The sequence below is a fragment of the Panthera pardus genome, unplaced genomic scaffold (genome assembly GCF_024362965.1).
Source record: "Panthera pardus isolate Hobbes unplaced genomic scaffold, ASM2436296v1 HiC_scaffold_27, whole genome shotgun sequence".
Taxonomy (NCBI): Eukaryota; Metazoa; Chordata; class Mammalia; order Carnivora; family Felidae; genus Panthera; species Panthera pardus.
In genome coordinates this window covers 52,263,321-52,285,053 of record NW_026526843.1, presented here as the reverse complement: position 1 = coordinate 52,285,053, position 21,733 = coordinate 52,263,321, and the positions used below count along the sequence as shown (strand labels likewise).

Here is a 21,733-nt window from a genome sequence, read left to right as displayed (position 1 = left end):
CCAATTTGACAATAAATTTCATATATATATAAAAAAAAGAACAAAGAAGAAAAAAGAATTATAGAAAATGAGAATAGATTTTTTTTTTTAAATTTTTTTTTCAACGTTTTTTATTTATTTTTGGGACAGAGAGAGACAGAGCATGAACGGGGGAGGGGCAGAGAGAGAGGGAGACACAGAATCAGAAACAGGCTCCAGGCTCCGAGCCATCAGCCCAGAGCCCGACGCGGGGCTCAAACTCACGGACCGCGAGATCGTGACCTGGCTGAAGTCGGACGCTTAACCGACTGCGCCACCCAGGCGCCCCAAGAAAATGAGAATAGATTTAAGGAGATAAGTGACTTGATCAAACATAATAACATTGATATTATAGGAGTCCCAGAAAAAGACAAGAGAGAAAGAGGTCAGAGGAAATAACAGCTGAGAACTTCCCTAATCTGGAGAAGGAAACATGACCGATTCAAAAGGCACATAAAAACCCCAAAACAATCAACAAAAGCAGACCCACATCAAGAGAAATTATAATTAAATTGGCAAAGTGTTTTGATAAACAATTAAAGCAGCAAGACAAAAGACATTAACATACAAGGGAAACCACATAAGCCAATCAGGAGATTTGGCAGCAGAATCTTTCTCAGTTAGAAGGAAGTGGCATGATATATTCAAAGTACTGAATGGAAAAAATCTGCAGCCAAGAATACTCTATCTAGTAGTGTTATCATTCAGAACATAAAGAGACAATAAGAGTTTCCCAGACAACAAAATATAAAGGAGTTCATGAGCACTAAACAAGGCCCACGAGAAATATTAAGGGGATTCTTTTAGTGGAAAAGAAACACCAAAAGTGACAGTAGGAAAGTAAGAAACACAAAAGCAGTAAAAATGAATATTTCTATAAGAAATAATCCAGGAACTCACAAAACAAAAAAAAATGTAATATATGACAACTTATATGTAAAATGCATGAGGATAAGGAGTGAAGAATGGGTTCAAACTTAATCAACCACCAACTAAATATAGACTACTGTATGAATAACAGGGTATAAACAAACCTAATTGTAACCATAAATGAAAAAATAGTAATAAATATGCAAAGAATAAAGAGATAGAAATCCATATATCCGTTAAAAAATGAACAATAAAAGAGAGAAGGACAAGAAAGGTCCAGAGAAAACCTTCCGATGTAAGTCGCAAAACAAGTTACAAGATGGTAATAAATATTTATCTGTCAATAATTACTATCAATGTAGATAGACTAAAAGCTCCAATCAAAAGATATAGGGTGACAGAATGGATTAAAAAACAAGACCAATCTATATGCTGCCTACAAGATACTCGTTTTACATTGAAAGACAATTCCAGATTGAATACGAAGGGATAGAGAAATATCTATAATGCAAATGGATGTGAAATGAAGGCTAGAGTAGCAATACTTATTTTGGAGAAGCTAGAATTCATTTTTTTATATTGTATTTTTAAATAATCTCTACACCCGATGTGGGGCTGGAACTTAACAACCCCGAGATCAAGAGTCACATGCACTACTTACTGAGCCAGTCAGGTACTCTTGGACAAACTAACTTTAAAAAAGAGTGTAACAAGTAACAAAATAGGACAATACATAATAATAAAGGGGACAATCCAACAAGAAGATACAACAATTTTTAATATTTGTGCACTCAACATAGAAGAACCCGAATACATAAAATAGCTAACAATAAAAATAAGACTACTGGGGCGCCTGGGTGGCGCAGTCGGTTAAGCGTCCAACTTCAGCCAGGTCACGATCTCGCGGTCCGTGAGTTCGAGCCCCGCGTCAGGCTCTGGGCTGATGGCTCGGAGCCTGGAGCCTGTTTCCGATTCTGTGTCCCCCTCTCTCTCTGCCCCTCCCCCGTTCATGCTCTGTCTCTCTCTGTCCCCAAAATAAATAATAAAAAACGTTGAAAAAAAAAAAAAATAAGACTACTAAATGATAAAAGTATAATAGCAGGGGACTTTAACACCCCAGTAACATCAATGGACAGATCATCTAAACAGAAAATCGACAAGGAAACAATGGCTTTGAATGACACACTGAAACAGATGGATTAACAAAAATGTTCAGAGCATTCTCTCCAAAAACAGCAGAATACATATTCTTTTCAAGTGCACACAAAACATTGTCCAGAGTAGATCACATATTAGGTCACAAGGCAGACCTCAAAAAATATTCAAGATCAAAGGCATACCATGCATCTTTTCCAAACACAGTGCTAGGAAACTAGAAATCAACCACAAGGAAAAAATCTGGAAAGGCCACAAATAATTGGAACTTAAATAACATGCTATTAAACAATGAAGGGTTCAATAAGGAAATAAAAGAAGAAATAAAAAAGTACATGGAAACAAATGAAAATGAAAACACAAGGTTCCAAACCTTTGGGGTGCAGCAAAAACAACTCTAAGAGGGAAGCTTATAGCAATACAGGCCTACTTCAAGAAGCAAGAAAACTCTCAAATAAATGGCCTAATGTGACATCTAAAGAAGCTATAAAAAGAACAAATAAAACATAAAACCAGCAGAAGAAAGGAAATAATAAAGATTAGAACCAAAATAAATGGTATACTAACTAAAAATAAAAAAAAAAATAGAACAGACCAATGAAACCAGGACTTCGTTCTTTCAAAAGTCAATAAAATTGATAAACCTCTAGCTTGAATTATCAAGAAAAAGAGAAAGGGCTCAAATAAATAAAATTACAAATGAGAGAGGAGGAAAGACCAACACTACAAAAATACAAACAATTGTAAGAGAATATTATGAAAAACTACATGCCAACAAATTGGACAACCAAGAAGAAGTGGATAAATTCCTAGACATATATAACCTACCAAAGCTGAAACGTGAAGAAATAGAAAATTTTAACAGACCCACTACACACAGGGAAATTGAATCAGTAATCAAAAACTCCCAAAAAGCAAAAGTCCATGCTGTATGGCTTCATAGAAAAATTCTACTAAACACTTAAAGAAGAGTTAATACCTATTATTCTCAAAGTATTCTAAAAAATAGAAAAGGAAGGACAACTTCCAAATTCATTCTATGAGGCCAGCATTACCTTGATACCTAAACCAGACCCCACACAAAAAGAAAACTACAGACCAATATCATTGATGAATATTGATGCAAGAATCCTCAAAAAATTCTAGCACACAGAATTCAACAATACATTAAAAAAATCATACACCACAATCAAGTGGAATTTATTCCTGGGTTGCAAGTGTGGTTCAATATTCATAAATCAATCAACATGATACATAGCATCAATAAGAGACAGTATAAGAACCATCTGATCATTTTCATAGATGAAGATAAAACATTTGAAAAAGTACAACATCAATTCATGATAAAAATCCTCAACAAAGTAAGGTTAGATTTAACATGCCTCAACATAATAAAAAAACATGTATGAAAAACCCAAAACTAACATCATCCTTAATGGAAAAAAAAAAAAAACCTGAGAGCTTTTCCCCTAAGGTCAGGAATAAGACAAAGGATATCTAATCTCACCACTTGTATTCAACATAATACTAGAAGTCCAGGCCACAGCAATCCAATAACAAAAAGAAATAAAAGACATCCAAATTATTAAGGAAAAAGTAAAAATTTCACTATTTTCAGGTGGCATGATACTATATTTCCAAAACCCAAAGATTCCACCAAAAATTCCTGGAACTGATACACCAATGCAATACAGTCACAGGATACAAAATCAATGTGCAAAAATCTGTTGCTTTTCTACGCTCCTATAATAATGCAACAGAAAAGGAAAATAAGAAATGTCCCATTTACAAATGGACCAAAAATAATAAGATACCTAGGAATAAACCTAATCAAAGAGATAAAAGAACTGTATTCTCAAAACCATAAAACACTTATGAAAAAAATAGATGACACAAAGAAATGGAAAAATATACCATGCTTATGGATTGGAAGAAAAATATTGTTTAAATGTCTATACTACCCACAGTAATCTATACATAATGCAATACCCATCAAAATATCAACAACTTTTTTTGCATGACCAGAGAAGACAATCCTGAAATTTGTATGAAATCACAAAAGACCCCAAAATATCCAAAGCCATTTTGAAAATGGAAAGCAAACCTGGGGGTAATACAATGCCAGGTGTCGAGTGATATGACAATGCTGTGGTAATCAAAATTGTATGATACTTGCAAAAAAAAAGACACATAGACCAATGGAACATAATAGAAAACTCAGAAATAAACCCACAATTATATGGTCAATTAATCTTTGACAAAGCAGGAAAGGATATTCAATGGGAAAAAGATAGTCTCTTCAACAAATGGTGTTGGGAAAACTGTGGACAGCAACAAGCAAAAGAATGAATCTGGAGCACTTTCTTACACCATAAATAAAAATAAATTCACTTTATAGTAAAGCCCTAAATGTGAGATCTGAACCATAGAAGTCCTAGAAGAGAACACAGGCAGTAACTTCTCTGATATTCACTGTAGCAACATTTTTCTAGAGAGGTCTCTTGAGGCATGGGAAACCAAAGCAAAGATAAACTATTGGGACTACGTTTAAAAAATAAGCTTCTGCACAACGAAGGAAACAATCAACAAAACAAAAGATAGCCTATGCAACGGGGGAAAATATTTGCATATAACATATCTGATAAAGGTTATTACCCAAAATATATAAAGAACATACAAACTCAACACCCAAAAAACAGATAATCCAGTTAAAAATGGTCAGAACACATGAACATTTTTCCAAAGAAGACTTAGAAATGACCAACAGACACATGAAAAGATGCTCAACATCACTCATTATCAGGGAAATACAAATCAAAACTACCATGAGATATCACCTCTCATCTGTCAAAATGGCTAAAATCAACCACACAAGAAACAACAAGTGTTGAGGATGTGGAGAAAAGAGTAAGCACTTTTGTTGGGAATTCACATTGATGCTGCCATTATGGAAAAGAGTAGGGAATTTTCCCTAAAAGTTAAAAATAACTACCTTATGATCCAGTGATTGCACGACTGGGTATTTTCCCAAAGAACACAAGAACAGTAATCCTTATGTTTATAGCAGCATTATTTTCAATAGCCAAATTATGGAAGCAGTTCAAGTTTACACTGATAGATGAATAAAGAAAAAGTAGTGTATGTATATATACATGTATGTATATATGTGTATGTATATATATACACACATATATAGTGTATGTGCATATATGGTAGTGTATGTGTGTGTATATATATATATATGTACACATATATATGTATAGTGTATATATACATATGTATGTATATATGTAGTATATGTACATATATATATAAATCCGTAAAAAAGAATGAAATATTGCCATTTGCAAGGACATGGATGAAGCTAGAGAGTTTTATGCTAAGTGAAACAAGTCAATCAAAGAAAGACAAATACTATATGATTTCAATAATGTGAGAAATTTAACAAAACAAATGAGGAAAGGGAAAGCAGAGAGAGAAGAGAGAGAGAGAGATAGAGAGGGAGATAGAGAGAGAGAAACCAAGAAACATGTCTCTAATTATATAGAACAAACTTATACTTACCAATGGGGAGGTGTGTGGGCGATTGGTGAAATAGGTGATGGGAATCCAAGAGTGCATTTGTTGTGATGAGAACTGGGTCATCTATAGAATTGTTGAATTACTATATTTTACACCTGATACTAATATAACACTATATGATAACTGGAATTAAAATAAAATCTTTAAAATAGTTAATTTCTTTTCCTATCCAGATTCCAGTATAGATTCTACTTTTTCACAAAAAAAAATGCTAATATGTTTACCTTCAGTAATATTCAACTTCTACTCAGTTGGTCTAATGATATGCATATAAAAATCCATTAAAATAATCCTCTTTATTTTGCATTGACACTTTATTTAATTTTAATATCCATGATATAAAAAAAAGAAATAAGTAGTTCTCTATTAGTGCTTTCGGCTATGTCATATTTTCAGTTTCATATATCCGAAACTTTGTGGGTTTATGTTTCCACTAAAAGGCTAAGATAAGAATTTCATATAATCATATGCAAGTACAAATATCCACTTATGTATGTATATACACATACATTTTTATAAGCAGCCTAATGTGTACTATGGATTGACATAAATCATGGAAATATTTATGAGGAGAGGTTCATTTTTCAGAATGGGCAATGTGTACAAGTTATTATCATTTCTGTTTTTGAGTGGAGTACTAAGAACAGCAACTGAAGAAAAGCTGTGTAACATCAAAATTGTGAGAATTTAAAATATGAGAGCACTCACAACAGTTACTTTAAAAATTTTGTTTTTGCTTTATTTGTGGCTATGATTTTAAGAAAGAATAAATGGCTATTTTTGTGAATGCATTAGAATGAATATTATAGAGCATCTTTCAACTGGAATACATGTAGCTACTAACACTGGCTGTATTTGATGTAGTGTCAGGGCATAAATTGTATGTAATCTGTATTAAGTGAAATACCTATAAATAAAGATGATTCTGCACTACAATAACATATCTGCTGATATTTTTTGAAGTACTTATTGTCAGCAGGGGCTACCAATTTCATTAACATCATTAAGGATCTTAAAATAATCATTAACACATTTACATCCTTAAAGTAGGAGTTTTGAGAAATATTTAATCTCATTTGAAATCATAGTAAACTCCACTATCTACCATGTTCTATAAATACAGTAGTTAATACATAATAGCATATTGTCAGTATCCAAAGAATTTGAGTACAGTAAAATGCACAAAGCTAAAACTTTAGTAAGTATGAGTCACATCTATCTACTTCATTGCTTTGGGTTAGTTGAAAACCAGCTACCTCCAAACGTGGGTGAACAAGAATGCCAACATACAAAGTTCTGGTTAATATATAACACAGGTAATGAGTTATGCTATGAGGTTGTATGCAAATGTGTTAAAGAAAAAAGTCTTTGTATATTGTAAAAAGGATAAAACCTTAATTATTGCATTTTTTAAGAGATCTCACAATTTTAAACAGGCCTACTTGGTCATCTTTATCTTTTAGTGTTCCATGTATCCCATATTCTTGTCACACTTACTACTTGTTCCTGGACCACGCCATGCAATTTGATGCTTCCATAAATCTAAACAATTTATTACCATTATATCAAGGACTTCTTTTGGTTAAGACGCTGCTATGAGGACAACAAAAATGACTAAGCCATAGTCAGTGAAGTAGAAGTGTAATTGCAGAGATAAATCAGGAAAACAAATAATTTTAATAGCAGAAAGAAGATGATAAAAATAAAAGAATGCTACCTGTGACTTTATTAAAACTGGAAACAAGCTTGGATGTTATCCTTCTCTCCAATATCTTGTTTCTTAAAATGAATCTTATATAATTCTTGTAAAATTAAAAACTTCAAGTAAATGACTAGGTTGTATAACCTTTCAAACATTTGTTTCTGGAAAAATTTCCAGAAAATTTATGTTATATGATTTTTCTGCATTAATTTTAGAAATATTTTTAAATATTTGCCTCAGATATTTTGATTCTTGTTATGTTTCACTTAAAATGTCTCAAAGGAAAAACTTGATGTTTTTATTGACTTTAAAAATGTCCATATTCAAAGAAAACAGAGACCCACATACTGCTTTTAGGCATTAAAAAAAAAAGCATCTCAGTGTGACATTCTTTCAAAGAAAAATATTCTGAGAAAATAGTGTTCTTGTTTTTAAGAGAAGTTTTGTTTTGGTTAGTTTATCTTTCATATCTTTGCTAGATCGTCTTATATCAGGATGCTGGGACCCCAACATTACCATAAAATATTTCTATATTAGTTGATGATGGTTTACAAAAATGTATTACTTATTTTGCATATTTTTGTAAAGTGAATGGACATCTTCATGAGTAGGGAAATATTTCTTTAGCTCAGTTATAATAACTGATAATATTCCAAGCATCCCAGATAAAATAAAAGCAACTACTAACATCCTTAAAATCAGAGGCAGAAGCCACAGTGAACTAGAGTAGAATGAAGAGACTCATGGAGGAGACTGAACATGTTTTGGTCCTTAAAGTAAAATTTGGGAAAATAGAGAGGAAATAAAATTACCAACCAGTAAGAATTAAATGAGCAAAGCCCAGGTCATTTCTTTGCAATAGGGTTTTTAGTTGCCTTTAAGATAAATTTAGAAAGATATATTAGGGCTATGTTATAGACAAAGTTGTGGAAGCAATAAATACCAGACTAAAGGAGTTTTGATATTCTTAGAACACTATTTTTTGCAAATCCTTACCAACTGGGAAAATTACATTTACCATCTAATCTACACTTTCTCAATTCCCATTCATTCTTCAAAACATTGTTATCTAGCCTCTAGCTCACTACCCACATTCCTCATCTGGTTAGCAGTGGCTTCCTATTTGCTAAACTCAAAGGCTATTTTTTCATTTGCATACCTTTCTGTGTCACTTGACACCTTTTCTCATTCATTTATTCTTTTTGAGTTTCTAATCCTTGGCTTCTATGCTGAAATTCCTTTCCAATTTGATGATGTTAATCTCTTTGTGTGTGTGTGTGTGTGTGTGTGTGTGTGTGTGTGTGTGTGTATACTGCATCATCTGTCCATGGCTTAAGTTTAGTTTTTCTTGGAGTTACATTCTTCATCTTTTGTTCCCATAACTTTATACTCTCCTTTTTTTCATATATGGCCTATATCCTGATGAGCTATAATTCCCATATATAGCCCTGGGCTTTCTCTGCAATTTTGACAGATATATAAAACTACCTTGGGGCGCCTGGGTGGCTCAGTCGGTTAAACGTCCGACTTCAGCTCAGGTCACGATCTCACGGTCCGTGAGTTCGAGCCCCGCATCAGGCTCTGGGCTGATGGCTCAGAGCCTGGAGCCTGCTTCCGATTCTGTGTCTCCCTCTCTCTCTGCCCCTCCCCAGTTCATGCTCTGTCTCTCTCTGTCCCAAAAATAAAATAAACGTTAAAAAAAAAAAAAAAACTACCTTATGTACATCTTCCTATCAGTGGCCCATTGAACCTCAAACTCAACATTCCCCAAATGGGATCAATCCCCTCCAACTCCATTTTCTCAAATCTGGCCCATTATCTATTATCAGCTGATGGAAGTCACCATTCACTCAAATCACTCAAATTAAAAACGTAGGTAATATCCTATGTTTTCTTCTCTCCTGCCCCCTCCCCCATTCCAAAGATTCAATAATTTTTTAACTTTAAATTTGAAATATTATTAAAATAATACAAATAAAAGCAGGTAATATTTTTTGAAAATTTACTATATGCCAGACATGTGCCAAGAACTTTAAGAATACCTCATTTTTTAAAATTTTATTTATTTTTGAGAGAGAGAGAGCATGTGCACAGGTGGAGGAGGGGCAGAGAGAAGGAGACACTGAATCCTAAGCAGGCTCCAAGCTGTCAGCACAGAACCTGAGGTGGGGCTCGAATTCACAAACCGCAAGATCATGACCTGAACCGAAGTCGGACACTTAACTGACTGAGCCACTCAGGCACCCCAAAGAATACCTCATTTAATTCTTATATTACAGGAACTATTTTTCTTGGTCACTTATATGAAAAATGAAGCTAAGCATTAGGACCATTTAGTACCTTGCCACATGTCACAGAGGTTAATAATCACTAGAGCTGGTATTTAAATACAAATATTTAAAAATTACACGTTCCATACTCTTACACACAATAGTAGCATTTACTGCTTCCTGTCTCTACTCCACTCTCCTGTTTTAGGGTACTCTACATCTTTCACATGGGCAAATGCAATAGCTGCTTGACTAGCATTCATCATATATCTCGTCCATGATGTGGTCACAGCTTACTTTTCAGCCTTAGATTTCACCTATCCCTCTCTATGTCATAGTTTATGCTGCAGGGATATCAAGTTGCTTGCAGTTTTCTATTACACAAGATGCTGTTTTTAGTCTTTGCAAATTCATTTGTGTTTTTTCTAGTGGAGGTCTGCTCTTTGACATTCTCTTAACATGATTAAATTCCAGGGACTTTTTTGTGACTCAGCTCAAGCTCCTGTATGAAGCCTTCTTTGACCAACTTCCTTCTTATAATAATTATGTAAAATCTTATTCTACCCACTCTCAGTGGTTTGAGAGGATGATTTTTGTATTCCTAGAATAGGCACATTCCTGAAATGCAATATGTGTATAATCTTTGAATAAGAAAGTATGATGAAAAATACTTTGAGACAATTGGCTAAGGAATGAAGGATCATAATGGAAGATCAAGAATAAATAAAGAAAAAAGAAAATTTTTAAAAATTACCTACAATCTAACCAACTCAATGATGTAATTTTAGTGCATATTTTCCCAATATTTTCTATGTATATATTTCAATGATTTTTATTTTGTAAAATAGAAATCATTGTTTTTCATTTTATTAAATTTTATTTTTTAAAACAAAAAGTTTGATGCCTTTACACATTACATTATATAGATATTCCATAATGCATTTAGGTATCAAACATTGTTGCATGTTTCAATTTTATGCTATTATAAGCAATGCTATAATGAACCTTATTGAATATAAATCTCTCTGTGCACTGACCTAACAGCCAGCATAATTCAGAGAGAAACACTGGAGAAGATTCTATTAAAATCAGTAATAAGCTTAAATGGCTATTTGTTTAAAATTGTTTTCGACATTTCATTCAAAACAATAACATGAGGAAAATAACAAATATTGTAAAGGTAAATATAGTCCTACTAATATTTGTTATTAATTGTTATCTTCTACTGAGAAACTCCAAAAGAAACTTGTGGCAGTATGTAAATGAACAGCTTTTAGAAGTAAACTTTGGTAATGTGTACCTAAATCTGTAATTTTACTTCCAGAAATTTATTGTACATATCTTGTCAGTTATAAATTGACCTAATAGATAATTTATCATTATTAAGTACTTTTTATATAGTAGCTGTTATTTGTAGTAGAGAAAATAGTTTTAGCTCACAGATAGCTCTAGAAGTTGACGTTAACTTACCACAAAAATGGAGAGATATATTTGACTCTTCTTTTAAAAAAAATAGTATATTTAAATCTTTGTGTTCTATTTTCAGCATGGGCAGTTAAGCTATCTAATAAGCAATTATATATTGAAGATTATTCAGCATTTTCAATTTGTCTTTTAAAAGGGTGATTGATCAATGACTCAGTATATTAACCATTTTGATAAAAGTGACCTTTTATTTGATCACTCTCTAGTGATTCACAAGAATGTATGTGCATTAAAATTGCATTTGGAGGTCAGAATCTCTCCCATGAGATTATTATAGAGTAGGTGTGAATTGAAGCTTAGCTCTCATTATTTTTCATCCACTTCACAGGTGATTTGGATGTGCAAACAGGGATGATATTTACTGAACACAAACATATGTCCATTAGATGAATCCTTATCCACATATTTGAAACATTGCTCATTAATAACCTTACTCTCGAGACTCAGCTTTTCAAAGGCGGATACAGTAGCTTTGTTAGTTTTTTATCCTCAATAATTAGTTCAGTTTTCAGCACATATGCTCAAGAAATATTTGTTTGTTTAATGTAGTCAAAAAGAACTCATTAAATCAATGAAGAACCATACCCTTGGTTAGATTCATAGAAAGTGACAAAATTTTTATGAAATAATCCAGTGAAGAAATGGGAAGAAGACATGAAAAGACATTTTTCCAAAGAAGACATACAGATGGCTAACAGACACATGAAATCCCTATTTAAATTTTTTTTAAATTTAATGTTTATTTATTTTTGATAGAGAGAGAGACAGAGCATAAGCAGGGGAGGGGCAGAGAGAGAGGGAGACTCATAATCTGAAGCAGGCTCCAGGCTTCGAGCTGTCAGCACAGAGCCCGATGCGGAGCTCAAACCCACGGACTGTGAGATCATGACCTGAGCCTAGGTCAGATGCTTAACCAACTGAGCCACCCAGGTGTCCCTCCTTTTTTTTTTAATTTAATGTTTACTTATTTTTGAGACAGAGAGAGACAGAGCGTGAGAAGGGGAGGGGCAGAGAGGGAAATCCCTATATAAAAATCAAACACAAAACTACTGTTGGAACAAGTATTAAAATTCATTTTTTTTCCTTACTTGAACTCTTTTTTGAGTAGAGTTGACAAACAATGTTACATTAGTTTCAGGTATGTAACATGGATTCAACAAGTGTGTACATTATGCTATGGCTATGTTCACCAGAAGTGTAGCTATGATCTGTCCTAATACAACACTATTACCACACCTTTAACTGTATTCCTTTTGCTATGTCTTTTATTCTCATGACTTTCTCACTCCATAACTGGAAGCCTGTATCTCCCACTCCCCTTCACCCATTTTTCCCAACCTCCCACCCACCTGCCCTCTGCCTACTATCAGTTTAACAATGCTCTTTTTTTTAACTCTTTTTTTCTAAGAAGGAGAAGTCTCTTTAAGGAAAATCAAAAATGATTTTGCTAGAAAAGCATTTTCAGCATTAAAGTGCTAATGAGAATACTGGACATTTCCCAAGTAATAATTCACAATGTACATTGTGAATTTCTACCTTTAAAATAAAATAAATTATTAGAGCAAGTGGAAGTATAAAATTATGTGTACTACCGAACTATTTTCACTGAATAATGTTAAAACATGATCAATTATTAAACTGATTTTAGCGGTTTTTTAAATAGCTGATTTTTAGACAGAGACAGGGTGAACCTGGTATTTATTTTATTTTCTGACTGGCTTGTAAATTTCTACAAACAGCAACCAGTGGTACACATTAACATATAAGTACACTAGACCCTCAACACCCATGCACATGCGCACACACGCACACACACACACACACACACACACCTTGACCTAAATTTATCGTAATAGATGAATATAGGTTTTTAAGCTGCCATGTTCTTAACTAGTACTGATGCTTTTTTTTAAGTTTTTAAATATTTATTTTTGAAAGAGACAAACAATGTGAAAGCAGGGGAGGGGCAGAGAGAGAGGAAGATACAGAATCTGAAGCAGGCTTCAGGCTCTGAGCTGTCAGCACAGAGCCCAACAGTGGGCTCAAACATACTAACTATGAGACCATGACCCGAGCTGAAGTCGGCTGCTTAACAGGCTAAGCCACCCAAGTGTCCCTTCTTTTTAAAAAAAATGTTAATTTTTTTTATTTGAGGGAGAGCACACGTGTGAGCAGGGTAGGGGCAGAGAAAGAGGGAGAGAGAGAATCCCAAGCAGGCTGTGCACTGTGAGCATGGAGCCCGATGTGGGGTGTGATCTCAGGAACTGAGAGATCATGAACTAAGCTGAAATCAAGACTCAGATGCTTAACCGTCTGAGCCACCAAAGCACCCAAGTACTGATGGTTTTCAATTAATATTTTAAACGTCAAATATAATACATTGTCAACAGAAAAGACAACTTTATTCACTTTAGTTATTTCTTTACCACTTTTATCTGTTTTATAAAATGTAAGACAAAATCAGGAGACCCCCATAGATGAGTGTAACTAACACCATGTTTAATGTAAATGGGATGCTTCTTCTTTCCTCTCTGTCTTTTCTTAAATATTTGTTCACACACTGGAGTTTACTGAAATTGCTGTTCATTAGTAATGGAGGGCGTATACTATTCCTACCTCTTTCAGAGTTATCTGTTGGACTAAATCTCTCAATAACTTAGCCAGAGAACACATGATCATATATTTCGTTCTTTCTTTTTCTTTTTTACATGAGATAGAAATAAAATGAAAAGCCCCAGAAAAATTAATGGTACATATAATGAATTATCTAGAGTCTACTTTACATCCAGAGACCAGTATGTTAAAATCAGAATATTTAGAACGGAATTGGTCATCTTCATCCAACACAGTTGTGATAGACAGAATTCCAAAATGCACGTCTCTCGAGATATATGTCCTAAACTCTGGGACTGTGAATATGATGAGATGCTTGTTATTATGTTACATTAAGTGGCAAAAGGAATTTTGCAGATGCAGTTAAATTTACTAATCAGTTGACTTAGAGTTAATCAAAAAAGTGATTATCTGGGTGAGCCTGATTTAATTACATAAGCCTTTTTAAAAGCAGAGAATTTTCTCTAGCTAGTAGCAGAAGAGGATGTCAGACAGATTCAAAATGTGGGAGAGATTCAAAATGTGGGAAGTATTTTCACTGCAGAGATGGAGGGGATCATGGACCAAGGACCTAAGCGTGGCCTCTAAAAACTAAGAGTAATCCCTGTTGACATCATCAAGAAAATGGGACCTTAGTCTTATTACTAATTGTTTTGAAAAACCTGAATGAGTTTGGAAGCAAATTCCTTCTCAGAGATTCCAGATAAAAGCAAGCCTGGCAAACCCTTTAAATTCGGCCTGATGATACCATAGGCAAAGAACCCAATCAAGCTTGCTTAAACTTCTAACTTATTCAATTGTGAGATAATAAATGAATAGTTTTAGGCTGCTAAATGTGTGGCAACTTATTATATAACCACAAAGCCTAATGTAGCATTCATTTTAATAGATAAGGAAACTGAGTCCCAGAGAGGTCTACAAATATGAAATAATTTGTCTCACTCGTCATTCTTCACATCCCACCCAATACTTGCATTGTGTTTCTCTATTGGCAACTGTCTGCAAATTCCACAAAACAAAAATATATAATTATTTTTAAATGGTCAAATACCCATAAAACAAAAAAAAAAAAAACTGGCAAGGAAATAACACATGAATTACTGAATTGTCAAATGTACTAATGTGGGAATTATTACTATACATCTCCATACTCTAATTAATTGAAACCATTTTACTTTTAGCTTTGGCAATAATAAAATGATTAGACTCCCCATTTTAATAGATCCAGAATCATTTGGTTTCCATAATTGCTTCTCAACATACATATTCAACTAATTATTTCAAAACAACCTCTAGAGATAAGCTTAATTACTCTGACTTAGCTAGTTTCACTATTTCATATTGAATGAACATGCAAAGTCCTTATGTGTTTACAAATTTCAGAAATAAATACAAAATCAACTATCTTTGTATAGATAGACCTAAATGAGCCTTAAAAATATATCAACTTAATGGAGTTTTAGTAATCCTATGAAGGAAGAGAGAAATTGCTATTGTGCCTCTGTGATACGTCATTTGCTTGAGTTAGCACATGTTTGCTCTAAACATTTTTTTGGGCATAAGATAATATCTAACAATGGCTATATTAGAATCCTACAGTCAAATAAAGTGGAAGATTTTAAGTGAAGCTTCAAGATGTGTCCAGGTTATTTATTTGAAGTGTGTGTGTGTGTGTATGTGTATCTTTATGTATGCTTCTTGGCGTTATCACTGGTAAAACAAAAGTGAATTGAGTGATGTGAATCACGGAGGTAAGTTAATGTCTTATAAAAAAGTCGCTGAATGAGGTAGCAGTCAGGAGGTTTGACTAGTCTTTTATGAACCTGTTTCCAAGTCTGTTTTCTCTTATGATCTATAATGCCCCTTCCACTTACAGAAATATTTTATAGGTGGGCCTAATTAACTGCCTTTGTTTTCTATATGAGATATTTTCCTTGCAGCTATAAATACTATTCTTCCTTTTTAATTATAACATTTATGATGATTAAAGCATTATAATGCTCAAGATTATAAAAAGAATGGATCTATCCTTTTTAATCAGTGGTACTTGAGTCTGATCAATCTTCCTTTTGGTTCCATCCTCCTTTGACACAAATTGTCTCATTTTATTCAAATTTTGAGCACTCAGTTCATCTTTAAGATTTTGAAACTCCACTTTCATGGACCATGAAACAGAGGGATTTGTATTTTGTGGCAATAAATCATTATTTTTGAGAAAATACTCTTTACTCCTATGTGCATCTGTATCTCAGTGGTTGGTATACAAGAACATACTGGTATACTTTGTGCCAAGTGTACTGATTATATTAAGTGAAAATACCTACCTATAATACTCATTTTGTTGAGTCAAGTATGAGTATTTACTCTGATAAAATCAAAATAATATTTTTAAGTAAAGTAATAAAAATGATTAATTTTCTATATGTAAGCTTTAATATGTCAGGTCTGGACCACAGTGAGACAAGATTTCACTATCAGAGTAATTTGCATGAACTTGAGAGTGAGCACCTCTAAATTTTGTGCCCTAGGTACCTCACCTCAACCTAGTTCCAGCCCTGTAATGTAAATTAACTGTTTTTTATATTATTTAATTTTGAATCACTTCTTTTGTTCAATAGCTATATTGAAGACAATTATGGATGCATAAAATTGCCACGTAAGTATGCATTTTCAATATTTGAGAAAAAAGGACAAACATGTAATATCTTACACAAATTGTATTTGAAGGTACCAATTAATGAGCTCATCAAACACAAACACTTTCATTCAAATGATGGATTGTTTATTTTTTATGAATAACAGGGTAATTGATTTTCCCCTGGACCTGGGAAGTAGAGTGAACCTAATATAATTATTGAAATGGCCATACATATGTAGTACCAACAAAGGAAAGCTCAAATGCTTATGAGATTGGATTAGCTTACAGTATTTTTGGAATTTTGTGATTTTTACTTCCAAATAAATATCTTTAAAAGTTACAAAACAATAAAAAGCTGTGTTTGAATTTCAGAAAATGAATTTTTATTAATTTGGAATTTCTGAAACAAAAATAAGTACCTTCAAAACATTACAAAATATGCTGGCTTTAGTTCTGTTTTTAGGTTTCCCAAAATAAGTTATAAATTAGTAATAGTTGTATGAGGTCAATATCAAACTCTTATGATAGATTTTTCTGAATTTTATCTCATAACGATATATGGTGTTTTGTTGTTTTTTTTTAAACTAGCCTAGCTGCTTTATACGTTTTTAAATTCACCAAGTAATAATAATTTAAGAAATAAGGTGAGGGTGACATCTTAAATAAAGGTTAGGTACTTTCACAATAAACAAAATGTACATTTGATATTTCTGAATTTTCCAAACTAGACAATGATACAGGGTAATGTGATCTGATATCAAAATCTTTCCAGTATTTTCTTCCTGGATGTTTTTATATTCTTGCAGCTCATCATATAATGTCCTCTGTGAGGTTTGCAAATGCCAATATTAAGATGTAACTTATTTTAGGAAGTCAAATTGTGTATATTTAGAGCTCATGAAAATGGTCTTTTTTGTTTGGGTGAACATTTATATGAAGAATTATTAAGTTGTTTAAATCTGTGTATGAATGTTTCCACACAAGACAACTGGAGCTTTTCTATATTAATATTTCATTGTGTATGCAAATCACCAAGTTCAAATAACAAGGCATTTTGTCTGGACCTATAAAATGAGTGTATATCATAGTTCAATATTAGTGTCGATCCTTTACAACTTCTAATTTCTTCTCTCCCCAATTTAAGTAGTCTTTGGAAATTAATAAGTCCCCAAAATGGAAAAAAAATAAGTGTTATTATTTTCATTGTTGTGAAAGTTTCAAAAGTGAAACTTTTTCATGGTGATGTATATAGAAAAACCAGAGACAGAAAAGCCAATGTGCTGATCAACAGTCCTTTAGATTAATTGGAACACTGCATGTCATTAACGGATGCTGTTAAAAAAAATGTATATTCCAGAGATAATATTTTAATGAAACTGGCTTAAATGTCTGGATACTACTGGGCACTGACTCTCTGCAAACCAAAAACAGGAGAAGTTATAAAACATGCATTACTGAAGAATGATATTACCTTAGAACTGACAAACTAATCATCTAATGTGCCATCTTTACAGACAAATCAGGAAATAGATGTGACATAACAGTTTCCAAGGTCTCTCTTGAACTGAAGATTTCAACTATTTGTTAGGCAATACAAAGTAAGAGTCTGAATCTAGTAAGGCATCAAAAAGATTGCTAAATTCAATTTTTTAGCCTGAATTACTGTCCTTTAAAATCAGCAAGCCACGATAAATGTTTACACCTTCTTTCATTATATCAAATGAAACTTTTTAAAACTAGCAAAACACTGCAAGATCTTTAAGGGCATTCTTTCAACATATAAAATGCCACACAAATATTGTTAATGCATTTCCTTTTGGTGTACATTGAGTTTCTTATGACTGTGAATGTCTAGAAGGTGAGATATATTAACAACATATTAGCTAGCAAATATGACAAAGCAGAGGATCAGAAAGGAGAGGTCAGAGGCGCCAGGGTAGCTCAGTCGGTTAAGCGTCCGACTTTGGCTCAGGTCATAATCTCACGGTCCATGAGTTTAAGCCCCGCATCTGGCTCTGTGCTGACAGCTCAGAGCCTGGAGCCTGCTTCAGATTCTGTGTCTCCCCCTCTCTCTGACCCTCCCCCGTTCATGCTCTGTCTCTCTCTGTCTCAAAAATAAGCAAACATTAAAAAAATTAAGAAAAAAGAAAGGAGAGGTTATTATTTTTCCAAAGTAGCTGTGGATGGCAGCATCTAAGTTTTCAAAATAGTTTTATCTTTCTTTTTAATATGTCATTTTAAAATTATTTTTTTCCATAAAAGTATTTTAGCTATCTAAGAGCAATCATATTTCTACTCAAACTTAACATGGATACATATTTTAGAGCAAAATTTGTAATGACTTGTTTTGAATAGGCCTGTGTAAAGCTGCCTCTTCTCACAGGAATGAAATTGTTTCATAATGTGCTATTTTTGACTTTATCCTGAATACTTTGTAGTTTATTTTAATGTTTTATTTTATTCTTTTTGAGAGAGAAAGAGAGAGAGAGAGAGACAGAGAGAGAGATAGAGAGAGAGAAAACATGAACAGAGGAGGGCAAAGAGAGATGGAGATACAGAATCAGAAGTTTCAAGGCCCTGAGCTATCAGCACAGAGCCCAACATGGGGCTTGAACCCATGAGCTGTGAGATCATGACCTGAGCCAAAGTCCAATGCTTAATTGCCTGATTTACCCAGGTGCTCTTGTAGTTTATTTTAGGCAAAGCATAGAATCATGTGTTTCACAATATTTTTTGATACATAGGATACTTGATACATGTAAATACGAGTTTCTCTGGTAATACTATTTAGTAAAAATTACATAAAATTGTACTGGATAAACAGATTTTAAATGGATTTTTAATGTATATTTCAATTTATGAAATTCTAGTGCTTTACCACATTTCTGTTAGAAAAATCTGCATTATTATTAGCTCATTTCTTTTTCGCTGAAATATTTATTTTTAATATTTTTTGCTAAATCTTCATGTCATCTTTATTTAGTGTGTCATAGTTATGTATGATGAAACAAGTAAAGAGAAATTACACTATTATTATCAGAAACTTATTTTATATAGGTTATATTTTTTTAAATTTAACTATGATATTTATAAAACTTGTTAACTTGCCAAGAATAAAGAAATGGAGAAACCACTATTAAAATAAAGACTCTGAATTCTGGGAAAAAAATAAAATAAATATTCTAAAGTAGAAATTTTTATTTTTTATTTATTTATTTTTTTAATGTTTTTTATTTATTTTTGAGACAGAGAGAGACAGAGCATGAACGGGGGAGGGGCAGAGAGAGAGGGAGACACAGAATCGGAAGCAGGCTCCAGGCTCTGAGCCATCAGCCCAGAGCCCGACGCGGGGCTCGAACCCACGGATGGCGAGATCATGACCTGAGCCGAAGTCGGACGCCCAACCGACTGAGCCACCCAGGCGCCCCTAGAAATTTTTATTTTTAATGTTTATTTTGAGAGGGAGAGAAAGACAGAGAGAGAGAGAGAAATCAGGTGAGGGGAAGAAAGAGAGAGGGAGCAAGAGAATCCCAAGCCAACTCCATGTTGTCAGTGCGGAGCCCGATGTGGAGCTCAGTCTCAGGAACCATGAGATCATGACCTGAGTCAATACCAGGAGTCAGAGGCTTAACTGGCTGAGCCACTCACATGCCCCTGAAGTAGAAATTTTAAAGTGATTGATTGTATTTAATTTAGAGTGATTTGTGAATCACAATCTTTTGGTAGTTTTATCTGTTCCATCACTTAATAAACAGAGTCCAAATTTCCTGGACTTGTATTTAAGATCTTCCATGATCTGGCTCCAACCTGAAATTAATAATTCTATTCTCAATATTGCCTCATCTTCCATAACATACAATCAAACTGTAATAGATGCATGTGTAGAGTATATTCAACTGGAGACAATTAAAATTTATTTACAAGCATTGTGTCTTATAGAAGTTATAGATTTATAATTTGATTCTAAAATTGCAATAGCTAATTTAAACTGGAAAATATTAAGAAAGTTACAGAGAATCTTTAAACTTTATGATAAAAACAATTTGAGGCAGCACACTCACATTATAATAATTTTTGTAAACATTTTGTAATGTCTTTTATTTTAATTTTTGAGAGACAGACAGAATGCAAGCAGGAGGGGGGCAGAGAGAGAAGGAAACAGAATCCGAAGCAGGCTCCAAGCTCTGAGCTGTCAGCACAAAGCCCAACGTGGGGCTTGAACTCACAAACTGCAAGATCATGACCTGAGCCGAAGTCGGATTCCTAGCCAACTGAACCACCCAGGCTCCCCAACAATATTCTATTGTTAAAATCTTAGTTCATTACACAATGAAGAGAATAAATCATTACACTTATAAGAATCTCTCTTTTAGGAATGTATATTTTAAATTTTAAATAAATATATAAATTAAATTCTAATTATATAAAACATTCATAGAGTAATATTAATCTGGTATGTAGTGTAAATGGTATTTAATTAGAAAAAGAACATTTTATATATATAGCCTAATGTTTTCTAAAATACTTGAAGTTAATATATTTTTGTCAAACATACAAATTTTTGCTAGTTTACCCTTATGAACCAAAGAAAAAACTGAGGTCCTTATCCAGAAAATTCTACTGAATTAAAGACCCAAAAATAAGTTCCTCTTTGTTAGTATTGAATTCAAAATTGTTGTTTGCCTTGCTATCCTACATTTACTGTTAGACTTTTTCCATTATTCTTTAATGTACTAGAAAATGATGAAACATGAAGAATCAAATACAATGTTTATTCCTACTTATCTTGCAGGGAGAAAGGGGTATCTATGGAATATATTATTGAGGATACAGCCTTGCCATAGAGACCTGGCCTTCCAATAAAATGAGAGTTACCTCTAATATCTGGAATTTCATGCATTGCAGTGAGTGTGTGCCTTGAGATATTTGATTAATTAATTTTTAGACATACTTGAAGCTAAATTGTTGATTCATTCATAGCTGTAGAGTTAATCATCTCTCTTCTAAGATTTCTTTACTATTTGTCACTTAGTTACCTAATTACTTTTAATTATGATATATCATTACCACATTTTAGTCAGCTTTCTGGTCTTCCCAAGGAAATTACTATTTAGTAAATAGTTTTAAGTCTTTTTATAATGGAGTATGTATGTGCGTTTGTGTGTGAGTGTGTGTGTGTGAGTGTGTGTGTGTATGCGCACTTGCATGCTTCTGCCCAAGGAAGTGGGGTGAAGAGTTAAGAAAAGTGTCATAGTTATTATTCTTATAATGATTACTATTGCATAAAATCTCATTGTGCATGACACCATACTTGTCTTAAGTTACAGGGTTGTATACAAAAAAAGGTCATTAAATTTAGAGCCTGTTCAGATTGAGTTTAGTTCTGAGTCTGTCGCTAAT

At 33.3% G+C, this 21,733-nt stretch overlaps 1 protein-coding gene across 2 annotated transcripts in view; it reads left to right on the top strand.

Moving 5' to 3' along the window:
• PCDH11X (protocadherin 11 X-linked) overlaps positions 1 to 16,418 on the top strand; it is a 154,863-nt gene extending 138,445 nt beyond the window's left edge. The window contains exon 5 of one of the 2 annotated variants that reach the window (XM_053891437.1): positions 16,314 to 16,418. In XM_053891437.1, coding sequence (XP_053747412.1) covers positions 16,314 to 16,322 — 9 coding nt within the window. In that variant the 3' untranslated portion in view covers positions 16,323 to 16,418. Of the gene's footprint in view, positions 1 to 10,071; positions 10,192 to 16,313 lie in introns of those variants that run through there. The other variant, XM_053891436.1, reaches the window with a different exon arrangement.
• The last annotated feature ends 5,315 nt before the right edge of the window (positions 16,419 to 21,733 follow it).